The sequence below is a fragment of the Nannospalax galili genome, unplaced genomic scaffold, assembly GCF_000622305.1.
Source record: "Nannospalax galili isolate Female #2095 unplaced genomic scaffold, S.galili_v1.0 scaffold137, whole genome shotgun sequence".
In the NCBI taxonomy this organism is placed as follows: domain Eukaryota; kingdom Metazoa; phylum Chordata; class Mammalia; order Rodentia; family Spalacidae; genus Nannospalax; species Nannospalax galili.
The window spans coordinates 1500648-1518269 of NW_008340203.1; the positions used below are offsets into that span (position 1 = coordinate 1500648).

Below are 17622 nucleotides of genomic sequence, written 5' to 3' on the forward strand. Positions count from 1 at the left end.
GAGCAATTTGCAAATGACAGGGACTCTACCTACTTGGAGATCACTGTAAGAATGAAATGGTGGGTATCTAAGTGCCCAGAATGGCATCTGCACATGGGCTTTCATTAACACTGGATTCCCCTTCCCTTCAGATCTGCAGGTAAACATCACTTCCGACAGCCAGGGGCCTGGATAGGAGGGTGTGTACGACTCTCAAAAAGGGAAAATGAGGGGAACTCCAGGTGAACTGGCACTTCTGTTTTTCTTTGGAAGGTACCTCAGAGACAAGTCAGTTCTTTTATTTTGTGTGTATGAGTGTATTGCATGTATGTAAGAGCACCCGTGTCATAAAATGCCCACCGTCAGAAGAAAGTGTTGGATTTCCACCGGAACTGGAGTTACGGACAGTTGTTAACTACCATGTGGGTGCTGGGAATCAAACTAGCCAGTGCTCTCAACCACTGAGCCATCTCTCCAGCTCCTGGAATTCAGTTAGTTCTTAAACCCTCAAGTCATCAGGGAAGAGAGGGCCAGAAGCTGCACATAATGGCTCCACAATTTCCCTGGGGGCCCAGGCCTCAAGTTCCTTTCAAGAAATCTGTGTTGGTCGCACTGGATCAAAAAACAGAGGAGGAAAGAGCCAAGGACATAAATGAAAACCCACACTCACATGGAATTTTTCTGGGTTAAAAAAGGTGTAGGGGGCAGAGAGATGGCTCAGCGGTTAAGAGCACTGACTGCTCTTGCAAGAACCAGGGTTCAGTTCCCAGCACCCACACGGTGTCTATGAACCATCCTTAACTGCAGTTCCAGGGGAATCCGAAACCCTCTTCTGACCTCCACAGCATTGCATGACACGGGTGCACTCACATATATGCAGGCAATACACTCATACACATAAGATAAAAATAATAAAATATTTTTTAAAAAAGGTATCTCTAAGCCAGGTGTGGTGGCACACGTCTTTAATCTCAGCACTCGGAAGGCAGAGGCAGGCAGATCTCTGTGAGTTCAAGGCCAGCGTGGTCTACATAGTGAGTTCCAGGACAGCTGGGGCTACAGGGATACCCTGTCTCAAAAAGACCAAAAAACAAACAACAAAAAAAAAAGGTGTCTCTGACAGGAGCCCCTCAATCCAACTGAATTTCAAGTTTGAGAGCTGCACCCATTCAAGGCAGGATCACACTCCCACCCTCCCTAAACAGCAGACACTCCAGCTGCACCACATGGGTTCTATGTTCTCAAAAGGCTCTCAAACTGTTTGGTGGAGCCCCAGAGCACAGAGTTTCCTGTGCCTCAAGAGCTCAAGTTGCCCCACCCCCCAATCAGAGCAGCTAACTTAATTTTCATCAGATTCACACATTGCATCTGTCTGATGAACAACTTCCCATTTGACTTTATTTGTTTTAATGCCCCTCCCCCCATGTGCTAGGCAGATGCTTCACCACTGAGCTCTGTATCCCCAGCTCTGAAAACTTTCTTAGAAAGAATCCATAGACTAGATGATCTGTAGAATACTAACATGCTGTGGACCACGGTTCACTTGGAACCACGCTTGCTGCCCTCCCACAAGCAGGGCCTCCCTCAAGCCTTTGAACCGGAAGAAGTCAAGGCATTAGGAAAACGAGACAGGGGTAAAAAGGGCCCAACAGGTCTAGGCTGCCCTGAACTTCTGTGCTTATAACCGAGAGGCTTGGTGGGCAGGCTTCCTCCTGTCACAGCCTGCCCATGCCTGTATCCTCAGGAGCCCTGTATCTCCATGCAGTCCCCCTGGCACAGGATGTGCTGCAGCAGCCCGTTGACCACGTCCAGTGTCTCGTCCTTCTCCAGCACAATGTCATAGGAATCCATGTAGCGCTCCCGCCGCTCCTCCACCTGTCCAGAGAAGGAGACCAACATTCCCCAAATGCCGCACCCTAGGTCTCTCACTCGCAAGCATCTGGGGGCTGAGGGAAAAAACAAAAGTACCACTCCCCAGCATAAGCCTGAAGAGTTCAAGGCTGCATACAGGGCCCAGCCCTTATATGTATGCAGGCAGATGAGGGACACAGGCTGCCACAACCAACCCTTGGCCACTGTCAAAAAGACAGTAACAAAGATTAAGAACGAAATCCCAGATGTCACCTGTGACCTGTCTGGGCTCAGTCTTCATATGTCTCTAGGATCTAGAAGATGCCAACTCCTGCTGGCCAGATCTGCCCAGCCTGACCCCTTCTTTGGACCCTTTTGACCTATGCTGTTCCCATCCCAGACAGTTTCTGCTGTTTTTGTTTCCTAATACGTCCTCTTCTTGCAGAGGACTCACCTACATGGCAGCTAACAACCATCTGTAACTCCAGTTCCAGAGGATCCGACGCACCCTCTTCTGTCCTTTGTAGGAACTGTACGACATGGGTGCACTTACACACATGCAGGCATAATACTCATACACATGTCCTGAACACTGGCATCTCCCATTTCAGTCAAGACTTCAAGGTATGAGTCAGGACTAGCAATCAGCCCTGCTGTTTCCTACACTACATCACTTTGGGTAAATTATTCAACCTCCTGGCATTGGTTTCCTGATCTGTGAAATGGGGCTAAGTCACTACTAGAGCAGAACATGGTATCACATGCCTGTAATCCCAGAGCTTGGGAGGTGGAGGCAGGAGAATGAAGAGGAGTTCAAGGTTATTCTCAGCTATACAGGGAGTTCAAGGCCCATCTGGGCTACATGATACCCTCCAAAAACAAAAACAAAACTGAAAGGGCTATATTATAAGGCTTAAATGGGCTAGCAATTGTGTGCCTAGGACGGGACCTGACACATGGTGAACACACATCATACGTGTAAGCTAGGATGATGCACTGGCATGACCCTCTTCTCTCAAGTCCTGTGTCAGGACATGTAGGGAAGCACACAGTAGTCATCACTAGGGATGGGGATGTAGCTCAGTGATAGAGCAATTGCCTAGCATCTATTAGGCTCTAGGTTCCACCTCCAGCAACACACACACACACACACACACACACACACACACACGCGTAAAAATATAAATGGACTGGGTGTGGTAGTGCACTTTTAATCCTGGCACTATAGAGGCAGAGGCAGGCAGGTCTGTGTGAGATGGAGGCCAGCCTGGTCTACATGGCGAATTCCAGGCCAGTTGGGACTACAGGGGAGACCCTGTCTTAAAAAAAACAAAACAAAATGGGGCTGGAGAAACGGTTCAGCATTAAGAACATAGGTTCTTCTTGCAGAGGACCAGGGTTCAGATCATAGCACCTATATGGCAGCTAACAACCATCTGTAACTCCAGTTCTAGAGGATCCAATGCCCTCTTCTGTCCTCAGCAGGAACGTCACAACACAGGTGCACTTACACACATGCAGGCATAATACTCATACACAGAAAAAATTAATAAATCAGAAAACAAAACAAAAGAATATAAACCCAGGCTAGGTAGGACATGACCATAATGGGTATAATCTTAGCATCTGGGGGTTTGGGGCAAGAGGAAAGGAGTTGAAGGCCAGCCTTGTCTACATAGTTTAAGGCTAGCTTGGGCTACATGAAACTCTTTCAAAAAACAAAGAGAGAATGAGAATAGGACTTAAGCTTCACCTCTGTAGTTCTAACACTTTCCACAAGTCTGGCACACAAAAGGTGTTCAAGGACATTTGTTGATAGGAATTCATGGAGAAAGCCAGAGGGGAAGGTCCAACCCCTACCCACCTTGTCATTTAGGAAGCCAATCTTGAGAATGTTCTGTACTCCAGGAACCCCGTCGGCCATAGTGAGGTCCCCCATGGAGTCTCCGAGCAGGAGGATGTTGGCTCTCCCCTGAAGCTGCTGGAAGTAACTGGAGTTCTCACACACGGAGCTGTTCTTATTGTAGGTGTGGATGAGCTGGCCCTTGAATCCTTGTAGGAAACCCTAAGCCACCAGGACAGACAGACAGCAAGGCTAGAGAGACCCATGCAGCACACTTTCTACTGTCATGTGGAAAAGGGAGTCCCTAAAACCAGAGATAACAGCAAGACTTTGCTCTAGCCTAAACTAGGGACTGGAAAACGAGGGTCCAGGCCCAGATCTGGCCAGTTTTTATAAATGTTTTCCTAGAACTCATCCAGACTCATCTGTTTACATCTTGCCTTATGGCAAAGTTGAGAGGAGGCACAATGGAGTGTAGGCCATAGAAGCCTAAATATTTAGACCTGGCCTCTTATTTTATTTATTTACTGGGCTTGAACCCAGGGTCTTAATCATGCAACCTGCAAGCACTCTACCACTGAGCTATACCCCCCCCCCTTTTTTTTTTTTTTTTTTTTTGTTGTTTTTGTGGGCGGGGTTCCCCGTGACCCCCCGCTTGTCGGGACCCCCACTATGTAGACCCGGGTGGCCCTGAACCCAAAGAGCCCCCCCTGCCTCTGCCTCCCTAGTGCTGGGATTAAAGGCGTGCGCCACCACACCCAGCTTTTTTCATTTTTGAGACAGGGTCTGCCTAAGTTTTCTAGGCTGTCCTTGAATTCATTCTTCAGCTCAGGACAGGCGGGTATGCCTTGAACTTTTGCTCCTCCTAATCTTAGTTAACTCCCATGTAGCTGGAACAATAGGCCTGTGCCACCAGGCCCAGCTTACTTGGCTTTTTCTAGGACAAGTTCCTAATTCCTGCTTTAAACTAATGATGACCATCAAATGTTACTGATTAACAATTCTGGCAGAAGCACAAAGCTTGTGCTGTAAAAGCTGTTCAGTCAGGCTGGAGGTACAGCTCACTGGTCTGCCTACCAAGCCCAAGGCCTGGGTTAGATCCCCAGCACTTGAAGAAAAAATGCTAACCATGTTTCAACTATAGGCCATGAAAAACAGGTCAAAGTGACAAAATCCCATCATTTACTTGTTTGAGACAAGGTCTCATTGCAGCTCAGTGAGCCTGATTGAACTCACTATGTATCTAAGGCTGGCTTTCAATCCCTCATCCTCCTGTCTCCATCTCACAGGTGCTAGGATTACAGGCATGTACCACACAGACAGACAGACAGACAGACAGACAGACAGACACACACACACACACACACACACACACACACACACACACACACACACATCTGTGCCCCGGTTAGTTAGACATGAAAACATAGTAAGTAGGCTGCTTGTGACTTCAGATACACAAGTCAAAGTGTAAGCCTTTTGGTACTCATAATGGTGACACAGGGCGGTGCTGACCCAAAAGCTAGAACCCCATGACAGACAGCTGACTGCTCATTAGATACTAAAGAGAAGATCCTTTGAAAGTAACCCATGCCGGGTGCAGTGGTGTAGTTTTAATTCCAGCACTCAGGGGGCAGGGGTAAGCAGATCTCTGTGAGATCGAAGCCAGCCTGGTCTACAAACCAAGCTGCAGGCCAGCCAGAGCAATACAGTGAGATGGTGTCTCAAACAAAAGACAAAGCTGGATGTGTAGCCCACGCCTTTAGTCCCAGCACTTGGGAGGCAGACGCAGGCAGACCTCTCTGAGATTCAGGCCCGCCTGGTCTATATAGAGTTCTAGGCCAGCTGGAGCTACAGGGAGACCTTGTCTCAAAAGAAAACAAATAAACAAACAGGAAAGTAACCCCATAAAGTCAAACGCCATGACCTACACCTACAGTCCCAGCTATTCAAGAGACTGAGGTGGGAGAACAGACTGAGCCCAAAAACTCAAGGTCAGCCTGGGTAATGTAGCAAAGAAAGAAGGAAAGAAGAGGGAAGTAGACAGGGGAATGAAGAGGCTTAGAAATGCCCATCAGAGGGCAAAAAAGCCAGCATGCCAAGAGGTAAAGCCCCAGGCTCCACCCGCCCTCCTGGCTCTGAGGCCAGCCAAGACTTGGCTCACGTCCTCACTGAAGTCCATGTAGTTAGACACGATGTGGATGTTCGGGTGGAACACCTTCATCTGCCGGATGATTTCTTCTAGGATATCACCGATTCCAGCAGAAAAGATGAAGAGAGGAATGTTGTTGTGGTAGAGCGTGTCGAAGAATGTCTTATACCCCTCCCTGCCAAAACAGGAGAGCCCTGAAGTGGCCAAGCCATCGCTGCTTTTTCTTTGTGTCCTTTTGAGACAGTCAGGGTCTCCCTGTAGCCCCAGCTGGCTGGAACTTACTATGTAGACCAGGCTGGCCTTGAACTCACAGAGATCCACCTGCCTCTGCCTCCTGAGTGCTGGGATTAAAGGCATGTGCTACCACGCCAAGCTTGCTACTACTTTTTATTTTCTACTTGGGCTATGTATTTTACATTTTATTTCTGTGAGTGTATGCGCAGGTGTGTATATATACACATTCGTGTGGATGCACGTGTGTGTGGGTGTACTTGTGCATGTGTAACCTAAGTATGGAGGTCAGAAATCAACCTTGGGTATCATTCCTCAGGAGCCATTCTCCTTATTTTTTATTTTTAAAATTTTATTATGTGTGTATGTATATGTGTATATGATGTGTGTGTATGGGCATGGATGTACCATGGCATACATGTGGAGTTCAAAGGACAACTATGTGGAGTCGGTTCCCTCTTCCCACCCTTACATAGGTTCTAGGGTTTGAATTAAAGTGGTCAGGCTTACATGACATGCATTTTACCTGCTGAGCCATTTCATTGACCTGCACTTTGTTTTTTGAAACAGGGTCCCTCGCTGGGACCTGGGGCTCATGGATTAGGCTAGGGTGGTTAGTTAGCCAGCCCAGGGACTAAAGGCCTATGCCACCATGCCCGGCTCCCAAAGTCTTTACTACTGTTTAATAAAGACAGATTCTGAGAGATGAAATTCTGGGCATTTTGCATGGCATCGACCCAGCAGCAGGGTCCTGGGGCCAACTCTCCTAGACACTAACTCTGTTCTATCCTCCATAGCTTCCTCTGCCTGGCCACAACAGTTTTAGACTGGCTTTAATTTTTTTTTAAAATTATTTTATTTGTTTATTTTTTTGGTCTTTTTGAGACAGGGTCTCCATGTAGCCACAGCTGGCCTGGATTCGCTATGGAGACCAGGCTGGCCTCAAACTCACAGAGATCCGCCTGCCTCTGCCTCCCGAGTGCTTGGATTAAAGGCATGCGCCACCACGCCCAGCTATATTTATTATTTTTATGTGTATGTGCGTATTGCCTGCACGTAGGTAAGTGCACCTGTGTCGTGCAATGCCCTTGGAGGACAGAAGAGGCTGGGGGATCCCCTGGAACTGGAGTTACGGGCAGCTGTTAGCTGCCATGTGGGTGCTGGGATTCGAACCCAGGTCTTCTGCAAGAACAGTCAGTGTTCTTAACCACTTAGCCATCTCTCCAGGCCCTGTCTGGCTTTAATTTTTATTTGTGTTTTTTTCAGTGCTGAGAATGGAATCCAGGAGCCTCCAGCATGCCAGGTGAGTGCTCAACCTGGGAGCTACTTCCCAGCCAGCAAGGAAGGCAATGTGGACGAGTGTGGTTGTAGTGTTTCCAGAGCAGGGCTCACCTGAGCATCGCAGTGGACTCTCCCACCACCTGTGCTATCTGGAACTTCTGAATGCTCTGCTGACACAGCAAGTTGTGTGCTTTGGTCCACCTGGGAACAAACACCCCACGAACCCCAAGTTCCAATCACCCCAGGAAGTCAAATGTCCTTTCCCTTGTCCCCTCTGGCAGCATCCTCTAAGGGTTTGGGGGGAGAGACTAGGATGACAAACATCCTGTTTCACAGAGCCATTTCCTGAAGGCCATCATTAGACAGTAAAAAAGCAAATAAAGATGGGGAAAAGAGCAGCTGACTGGGGAGGCAAAACTCTTCTGAAACTCTCCCCATGGGGTACTTGGGGCTCTGTCCTATAATACTGGGTTTTGCGGTTGTTTTGTTGAGACGGAGCTCATGTAGCCCAGGCTGGCCTACCACTTGCTATGTAGCTGGGAATAACCCTGAACTACTGATCTTTCTGCCTCCACCTCCCACATACTGGGATTACAGGCATGTACCACCATGCCCAGAGTTAGTGATATGTTTCCACTCGAGGATTAATGCAACTTGAATGTGTTCCCCAAGTTATAAACTTGATTTTCCAATGCAGGTGTTGGGCTTAATGGCAGGTGTTGGGTCACAGGGGCTCTGCCCTCATGAATGGATTAGTGCAATTATCACTAGGTTCCTTATCAAAGGTGAAGTTCAGCCCCCTTTTACCCTCCTTTGGACCTCCTGCCATAGGGTGACACGGTAAGAAAGTCCTCAACAGATGCTAATCCCTTGTCTAGGACTTTCCAAGCTCCTGAACTATGAGCCAATAAATGTCTATTCATTATACCTTATCCAGTCTGTAGTATTTGTTATAGCAACACAAAATGGACCAAAACGAGGGTCACTTTGCCACCTATCTCCCCAAACCAAGGGATTTCTAACTTATTCTAGGATTCTCTAAGGTAGGCCCAGGTACAAATGGATATTTGTTCTCACAGCTGGGCAAGTGGCATGGCCATGCAAGCCCTCAAAAAGGAGCCTCACTGAAGCTCTGGAAAAGGACGCCCATCCTGGCATTCAACTGCAGGAGCCCTTCCTTGCCAACGCCACTTACCATTGCACCATATGAGGCAACTTCTCTTTGATGGTCCGGTGTGGGTCGATCTCAATGGGATAGTAGTGGTGAAAAAGTGCTGCGAGCTGGGACAGCCACACGGGGGAAAGTCATTAGTGCACATCACATTCTCCCCAGCAAAGTCCCACAGCTAAGAGCAAAACCACTGGGGAAGCAGCTTCACGTAAAAGTTCATTCTGGGGGCTGGAGAGATAGCTCGACAGTTAAGAGCACTGGCTGGGTATTCTTGCAGAAGACCAAGGTTCGGTTCCCAGCACCCACATGACAGCTAACAGCCATCTGTAACTCTAGTTCCAGGGGAATCTGACACCTGATACCCTCTTCCAACCTCTGAGGACATTGAATGACATGGGTGCACTTACATACATGCAGGCAAAACACTCATACCCATAAAATAAAAATAATAAAATATTTTTTAAAAAAGAGAGTGAGGTCCGGGCGTGGTGGCGCCTGCTTTTAATCCCAGCACTTAGGCAGAGGCAGGCGGATCTCTGTGAGTTCAAGGCCAGCCTGGTCTACAGAGTGAGTTCCAGGAAAGCTGGGGCTACAGGGAGACCCTGTCTCAAAAAGACAAAAAATTAAAAAAAAAAAAGAGAATGAGGCTGGACATGATGGTACATGCCTGTAAAGCTAGCACTTGGGAGCTAGAGGCAGGAGGACCAGGAGTTCCAGGCTAGCCTCAGTTACATAGCAAGTTCTAGGCCAGCTTGGACTTTATGAGAGTATGAAACAAAAAATCGCAAAACCTTCAGAACACTGGAAGGGTTAACCAACATAAGAGACCAATAGACCACATAGTATGCAACATTAGTAAATAATAAAGAGAATTAGATGACACAGTTATTCATAGGAATGAGATCAGGGATATATAAAAGTCTAGCCACACTGTGTGGCTTTAGTAAAGGGACTGAGGACAAGAGCCTGGAACCAAGCAAGCCAATGACCAGGCTCCAGAGATGGTGTCACAGAACTTGCACAAACCTTACAGAAATGGATTAATGTTAATTCAGAACGCTCTCCATATCTGCTGCCTTACAAGACAATTATATGATCAAGGACATAACACAACACGATGGGAAGAGTTTGGGACAGAAGCTATACAAAGCCAAGATCTCTGATTCACCAGTATGACCCTGAAACAGGTTGCTCAACCTCTCTACACATCCGTTTTTCTCATCTGTTAAGTGGAGACAGTAATATAATAGTTCCAGCTGCCTTGTGGAGTCTACGGCTGTTCCATAATATATGATGTTCAAGTCTCTTGAAATTTCATAGCTAGCAGGTAAGTATAATGTTCATATCCAACTACTGATCATCATGTCTCAGCCAACAGGAAAAAGTTCTCCTGTATTAAGACAAGATTCACCCGGGGGCTGGAGAGATGGTTTAGCAGTTAAGAACACTGACTGTTCTTGCAGAAGACCTGGGTTCAAGTACCAGCACCCACATGGCAGCTAACAACTGTCATAACTCCAGTCCCAGGGGATCTGACAGCCTTTTCTGACCTCTGCAGGCATTTCACGACACAGGTACACTTACCTACATGCAGGCAATACATGCATACACTTAAAATAAAAATAATTAATAAAAAAATGTTTTTAAGTTAAAAAAAAAAAGAGACTAGAGTCACTTGGGGTCTGGAGAGATGGCTCAGTGGTTAAGAACAGACTGTTCTTGCAGAAGACCTGGTTCGAGTCCCAGCACTCACATGGTACCTAACAACCATCCCTAACTCCAGTTCCAGGGGAATTTGACGCCTTCTTCTGACCTCTGTGGGCACTGCGTGACACCGGAACACCCACCTACATGCAGGCAATACACTCATACACAAAAAAATTTTTAAAAAAGACTAAGATTCACCTGTCCATAACAAGTTAAAAAGAAATAATATTTATTCTTAATTGGAATAAAATCCAAGGCCTTGTGTGCGTACGTCAGGCAAGCTGCACCCCTATTCTTCCTTTATTTACTTTATTTTGAAATACAATCTTACCAAGTTGCCCAGGTTCACACTGAACTCCCTCTGGAGCCTAGGTAGACCTTGAACTTGTGATCCTCCTCCATCTGCCTTCCAAATAGCTGAGATTACACACCTCCACCTTGGGTTTAAGTTATGAACATTCTTTTTTTTTTGGTCTTTTTGAGACAAGGTCTCCCTGTAGCCCCAGCTGTTCTGGAACTCACTATGTAGACCAGGCTGGCCTTGAACTCACAGAGATCCGCTTGCCTCTGCGTCCTGAGTGCTGGGATTAAAGGCATGCACCACCACGCCTCCACCTAGGTTATGAACATTCTTAAGAGCCCTAGGCTACAGTCTTTGGTTGCAGCCCAGATGCATACCATAGCCATTTCTGAGCAAAGATGGGCATTAAATGACCCACCTCTTTGCGGCAATCCTCACTGATGATCTTGCTGTTATCCAGGATATCTGAGAAAATACAAAACTCCTTTTACTTTCTCTGTAGAAGCTGACATCCTGAGCCCAGCAAAGGCGACTAGAGTATCTTACTGTAGGAAGAAGGGCAGCGCTGTCCATTGTAAGCAAACCTGCTCAAGGTCATGTCAAAATCGGAAATCACCTAAGGGACAAAAGGAGACACATGCAGGACCTGAATGGACACCTAACCTGGCCCTGCCTCAGCCTGGGGTGATTATGGGGTCTAACCAGCCCATTGCTTGGCCTGTGGCAAAACCTGGGGAGGGGAAAGACAGAGGGGCAGGAAAGAGGTAACTCTGTTAGTGCAAGTGTTCACCACAAGGAAAGCACAGCATCCAAGTGTGTGGGTCACTTTTGGTGGCATCCTTCCGAGGCACTGGGTTCTTCTACTAGACTTTATGGGTCTCCCATCTTCAACTTATTGAGAAGCCCTCTGGCCTAGGGTAGTGTGTGTGCTGGAGGGACTCCTCCCACGTGCTTTCTGAGAGCCAGCGACATGACCATATGGAGAAACTTTCAAATCTGGCTGCTGCAGCCTGCAGGCTTTTTCACCCAAGGTGAACCAATCAGTTTGGACACGGCCATCCCAGGGCGCAGCAGGGACGGGAAGGCTGAGGGGCAGCTGTCCTCCCTCTGCCCGGCCCCTCCCTGTACCTGTAGCCGGTCTCCCCCGCCTCTGCGGAGCGCGCCCACGATTTCCTGCACCCGTCCTGGCTGCCGCATCAGGACCGTGGCCTTCATCAGGCTGCTCACCTGTCGTGAGACCGGAGAAAACCGCTGATCCGGTCGCCCCGCCGGGTCCCAGGGGAGCGGGGCCTCCCAGCACCGCGATCCCAGCACCGCGAAGAGCCCCCTAAGCCCGGCCTCACCTCCTCCGCCATAGCGCCCTCGTCCAGCTGGGCGGTTCCGAGGACAGCGACCGCCCCGCAGCCACACTGCGCAGGCGTCGTCTCGCGTGGGCGGAGCTGAGCTTTTTGACAGTTTTCGGACTGGCTCTGGATGCTGGCAGGAGCAAGAGGTAGCACGTTTGGTTGTGAGGAGGGAGGGTCATGTGTGTTCGCTGTCATGAAGCGCTGGTGGGTTCCTGGCACTCTCTCTGGAGCACCCTGGTAAAGAGCAGTTATTCCCAAGGTTGAGGTCGTAGCTCAGTGGGAAAGTGCTTGCCTGAATGTGTGAGGCCCTGGGCATCGTCCCCAGCATTGCAAACAACCAAGACAAAAACCCACCAAGTATTCGGTTGCATTTGGGGCTGGGGATGCATCCAGGAAGTATTTCCTTCGCTGGACCCCTCCTCACCCCAAGAGAGTGATCCAGTAAGACATCCCAGGGGTTAAAAGATCCTGGCCAGTATGAAATTTAATCAGCTTTGCTTCTGGCTCTGCAGCTGTGGGGAGCCCAGGGGGAGCTGTGGAAGGAGAGTAAACCCACCAGGAGCTGTGGAAGGAGGTTAGACCCTCCAGGAGCTATGAAAGGAAGTTAGACCCACCAGGAGCTGTGGATGGAGGTTGGACATTACAGAGAATGTGGTCCCAACCTGGAGAGAGCAACAGGAAATGGAGTCAATAAAGGCTCTATTGTGGTGTTGGTGGTCACAATTCTGCCCTGGGTCTGAGGACAAGACAGGGGATGTGGGGTGGTCTCTCTGGGTATTCTTGGGGGAGGGAAGGAAAGAAGAGGAGGGGGTTGGGGCCAGAGTTCCAGAACTTGAGAGCATAATCCTAAGTGATCTCACTGCCTGGGATTCTGGAACTTGGGCTGCCTGATAGTCCCTATGTGAAAGATGTAGGGAAGAGGAGTGACAGCTAGCTAAAGGGACCCTGTATCCTTCCCAGCACCCCAGGAGAGCAGCCTCTCTCCTCTGGTCCCAAGGTACCATGGAGATGGAGAGCACGGTAGCCTCCACACGATTCCACCAGCCTCACATGGAAAGGAAGATGAGTGCAATGACATGTGAGATCTTCAATGAGCTTCGGCTAGAGGGCAAGCTCTGCGATGTGGTCATCAATGTCAATGGCTTCGAGTTCAATGCCCACAAGAACATTCTCTGTAGCTGCAGTTCCTACTTTAGGTATAACAGGGGCCCTGAACTAAGCCAAGCGGGAGACTGGGTTTCTCTTGAGGCCTTTGATCTATTTTCAGGGTCGAACTTACCATTAAATTTAGGGACATCAAGGCTCTGGGCTCCTGTCCTTGATGAGCTGTCTTCTAAAGAGGCACAACTATAGCCAGAGTCTCTCTCTATTCTAATTTAAAAACAAAAACTGGACTTTGGTCAGTATCTGGTAGGCTAGGTACTTTCTTCTTTGGTTCTCACGCAAACCAACTTTTAGTTGGACACCCCTAGATTTCCTAACTTAAACCCCAATGTTACTACCACTTCTGGTGCCCCTTCTGTCCCTGTCCCTAAACCATTGAAAGTAGGGTGATAATTAAAAGGATGGAGAGAATGGAAGGGGATGAGGGACGAGTACCTAGGAATATTTTCAGAAGAAAAGGAGTTTTGGTCAAAACTATTATAATCCATAGAGCTGGAGAGACGGCTCAGAGTTTAAAGAATACTTACTATTCTTCCAGAGGACCCGAGTTTGATTCCCAGCACCCACATGGCAAATAACTGTCTGTAACTCCAGTTCCAGAGGATCTGGCACCTGTTTCTGGCCTCTGCAAGGCACTGCACATATGGCACACTTACATACATGCAGGCAAAACACTCATACACATTAAAAAATTGTTATAATCCAGAAGTGGAAGGATGGGTTCTTTTGCTAATGAGCTGAAAAAGACCAATAAATAAATAAATAAATAAATTCTCATCCTACAAAAACCTTTCACTCTGGAGAGGGTCCAACCTGTGGCCTGCAGGCCTCATGTGGCCAAAAATAGCTAAGAATGAGGCCCAACACAAAATTACAAACTTAAATTATGACTTTTTTGGTAACTGGTTAGAGACATTCTTAAGTATGAACTTTGTAGATGACAACATAATGTCACAATATCAAAACACTGGACATGCCTGATTCTAGACTGTAATGTCTATAAAAAGACCAGACAGGAGGTTAGGCGAGACGACTCATGCATATAATCCCAGCACTGGAGAGGAGGAGGCAGGAGGATCAAGAGTTAAGGACCACTCTGGGCTAGAGTGGGATGCTGTTTCTAAAAACCAAAAATAAAATAAAAATCAGACAGTAAATTTTTTTTTTGGTCTTTTTTGAGACAGGGTCTCCCTGTAGCCCCAGCTGGCCTGAAATTCAAGATGTAGACCAAGCAGGCCTTGAACTCACAGAGATCCGCTTACCTCTGCCTCCCAAGTGCTGGGATTAAATGCATGTGTCACTACTCCCAGCCAGAGAGTAAATATCTTAAGCCTTGCAGTGCATGTAGTCTCTTACAACTGCTTGGCCCTGCCTTTAAAAAAAATATTGACAGGACCAATAAAATTATTTCTAGACACTGAAATTTGAATTTAATTTTTAAGGTACTACAAAAATATTCTTTGGACACCCTCCCATTTTTCAAAAATGTGAAGAAAAACGTTTGTACTTGGGGAGGAGTACAAAAGCAAGGGGTGGCCTGGCTTTGGTCTGAATATGGAAGAGTCTGTGGGTTTGCAGGACTCTGTTCCCAAGGAAGAATTTGATGTCTAAGTCCATTCATCCTTAAACCTTGTAGAAAAAGACAAAATATTGTATCTTGTTCAATACCTAGTTTCACAGTAGAGCCCAACACATAGTTGTCATTTAGTGCTCCTCCCATGACGAGTGCTATTCTGGGTATTAGAAAGAAAATAAGCATTCCTGTTCCATGATAAAAAAAAAAAATCTTGAGGCCTTTGATCTATTTTCAGGGTCGAACTTACCATTAAATTTAGGGACATCAAGGCTCTGGGCTCCTGTCCTTGATGAGCTGTCTTCTAAAGAGGCACAACTATAGCCAGAGTCTCTCTCTATTCTAATTTAAAAACAAAAACTGGACTTTGGTCAGTATCTGGTAGGCTAGGTACTTTCTTCTTTGGTTCTCACGCAAACCAACTTTTAATTGGACACCCCTAGATTTCCTAACTTAAACCCCAATGTTACTACCACTTCTGGTGCCCCTTCTGTCCCTGTCCCTAAACCATTGAAAGTAGGGTGATAATTAAAAGGATGGAGAGAATGGAAGGGGATGAGGGACGAGTACCTAGGAATATTTTCAGAAGAAAAGGAGTTTTGGTCAAAACTATTATAATCCATAGAGCTGGAGAGACGGCTCAGAGTTTAAAGAATACTTACTATTCTTCCAGAGGACCCGAGTTTGATTCCCAGCACCCACATGGCAAATAACTGTCTGTAACTCCAGTTCCAGAGGATCTGGCACCTGTTTCTGGCCTCTGCAAGGCACTGCACATATGGCACACTTACATACATGCAGGCAAAACACTCATACACATTAAAAAATTGTTATAATCCAGAAGTGGAAGGATGGGTTCTTTTGCTAATGAGCTGAAAAAGACCAATAAATAAATAAATAAATAAATTCTCATCCTACAAAAACCTTTCACTCTGGAGAGGGTCCAACCTGTGGCCTGCAGGCCTCATGTGGCCAAAAATAGCTAAGAATGAGGCCCAACACAAAATTACAAACTTAAATTATGACTTTTTTGGTAACTGGTTAGAGACATTCTTAAGTATGAACTTTGTAGATGACAACATAATGTCACAATATCAAAACACTGGACATGCCTGATTCTAGACTGTAATGTCTATAAAAAGACCAGACAGGAGGTTAGGCGAGACGACTCATGCATATAATCCCAGCACTGGAGAGGAGGAGGCAGGAGGATCAAGAGTTAAGGACCACTCTGGGCTAGAGTGGGATGCTGTTTCTAAAAACCAAAAATAAAATAAAAATCAGACAGTAAATTTTTTTTTTGGTCTTTTTTGAGACAGGGTCTCCCTGTAGCCCCAGCTGGCCTGAAATTCAAGATGTAGACCAAGCAGGCCTTGAACTCACAGAGATCCGCTTACCTCTGCCTCCCAAGTGCTGGGATTAAATGCATGTGTCACTACTCCCAGCCAGAGAGTAAATATCTTAAGCCTTGCAGTGCATGTAGTCTCTTACAACTGCTTGGCCCTGCCTTTAAAAAAAATATTGACAGGACCAATAAAATTATTTCTAGACACTGAAATTTGAATTTAATTTTTAAGGTACTACAAAAATATTCTTTGGACACCCTCCCATTTTTCAAAAATGTGAAGAAAAACGTTTGTACTTGGGGAGGAGTACAAAAGCAAGGGGTGGCCTGGCTTTGGTCTGAATATGGAAGAGTCTGTGGGTTTGCAGGACTCTGTTCCCAAGGAAGAATTTGATGTCTAAGTCCATTCATCCTTAAACCTTGTAGAAAAAGACAAAATATTGTATCTTGTTCAATACCTAGTTTCACAGTAGAGCCCAACACATAGTTGTCATTTAGTGCTCCTCCCATGACGAGTGCTATTCTGGGTATTAGAAAGAAAATAAGCATTCCTGTTCCATGATAAAAAAAAAAAATATGCAGGGTCAGGTGTGGTGGCGCATGCCTTTAATCCCAGCACTTAGGAGGCAGAGGCAGGCAGATCTCTGTGAGTTCAAGGCCAGTCTGGTCTATATAGGGAGTTCCTTGCCAGCTGGGGCTACAGGGAGACCCTGTCTCAAAAAACAAACAAAAATATTTAATTTTATATGTATGACTATTTCGCCTATATGTATATGTGCACACAATGCCCACAAAGGCCAGAAGAGGGCATTGGATCCCCTGGAACTGGAGTTACAGACCATTGTGAGCCACTGTGGGTGCTGGGAATGGAACCCAGGTCTTTTGCAAGAGTAGCAAGTGCTATTTACTACTGAGCCATTTCTCTCCAGCCCCTTTTTCCTTTTTCTTGGGTCTTATATGGCCCAGGCTGGGATTATAGGCCTACAACATCTTACCAAGTTTACATGGAGTGGGGGCTAGAACCCAGGTCTTTGTGCAGCTAGGCAAGCACTCCATCAGCTGAGCTACATACAGCCTTAGCCCTCATGAAACTTACTTTCAAGAGGACAAGATGGCAGTGCATGAATAAACCCTTCAGATATTCAGTACCAGGGGGAAGAAAAAGAGAGTGGTGCATTGCAATTTTGAACAGGACAAGCAAAACTGGAGAGATGGCTCAATGGTTAAGAGCACTTACTTTTCCACAGAACCCGAACTCAGTTCCTGTCACCCATGTTGGGTGGCTCATCACTGACTGTAACTCAAAGTCCAGGGTATCTGATGCCCTATTTTGGCCTCCACAGGACCTGTATGCCCATGGCACATACATACACACACAAACATACATATACAGATAAAAATTTTTAATATATATATGATTGTCTGTTAGCAGGTAAAGGTAGTTGTTGCCAAGCCTCCTGATGACTTAAATTTGATCCCTGAGATCCATATGATGGAAGGAGAGAACCGACTTTCACAACTTGTCCTCTGACCTCCACATACACACACACACACACACACACACACACACACACACACACACACGCACACAGGCACAAATAAAAGCTGAATTAAGAAATAGGATTGTTGCCGGGCGTGGTGGCACATGCCTTTAGTCCCAGCACTTGGGAGGCAGAGG

The 17622-nt window shown here is 46.8% G+C and overlaps 2 protein-coding genes across 4 annotated transcripts in view; one reads left to right on the top strand and one right to left on the bottom strand.

The window, feature by feature from the left end:
• Positions 1–986: 986 nt before the first annotated feature.
• Positions 987–12110, bottom strand: Nt5c3b (5'-nucleotidase, cytosolic IIIB). 2 transcript variants are annotated; one of them, XM_008835262.3, is made up of 9 exons: positions 11860–12110; positions 11645–11743; positions 11063–11132; positions 10935–10981; positions 8533–8618; positions 7449–7538; positions 5838–6000; positions 3695–3895; positions 988–1854 (listed from the first exon to the last, which is right to left on the bottom strand). In XM_008835262.3, exons 1-9 carry the CDS (start codon positions 12055–12057, stop codon positions 1720–1722), a joined length of 1089 nt encoding a protein of 362 aa, XP_008833484.1. In that variant the 5' UTR covers positions 12058–12110; the 3' UTR covers positions 988–1719. The 2 variants fall into 2 exon arrangements, with proteins under 2 accessions (XP_008833487.1, XP_008833484.1); XM_008835265.3 differs by lacking the exon at positions 11645–11743 and having other exon boundaries at positions 987–1854; positions 11744–11872.
• Klhl10 (kelch like family member 10) overlaps positions 11878–17622 on the top strand; it is a 15670-nt gene continuing 9925 nt past the window's right edge. Inside the window, exons 1-2 of one of the 2 annotated variants that reach the window (XM_008835260.3) lie at positions 11956–12008; positions 12823–13058. In XM_008835260.3, the coding sequence (XP_008833482.1) occupies positions 12865–13058 (194 nt within the window). In that variant the 5' untranslated portion in view covers positions 11956–12008; positions 12823–12864. Of the gene's footprint in view, positions 12009–12822; positions 13059–17622 lie in introns of both variants that reach the window. The other variant, XM_029564571.1, reaches the window with a different exon arrangement.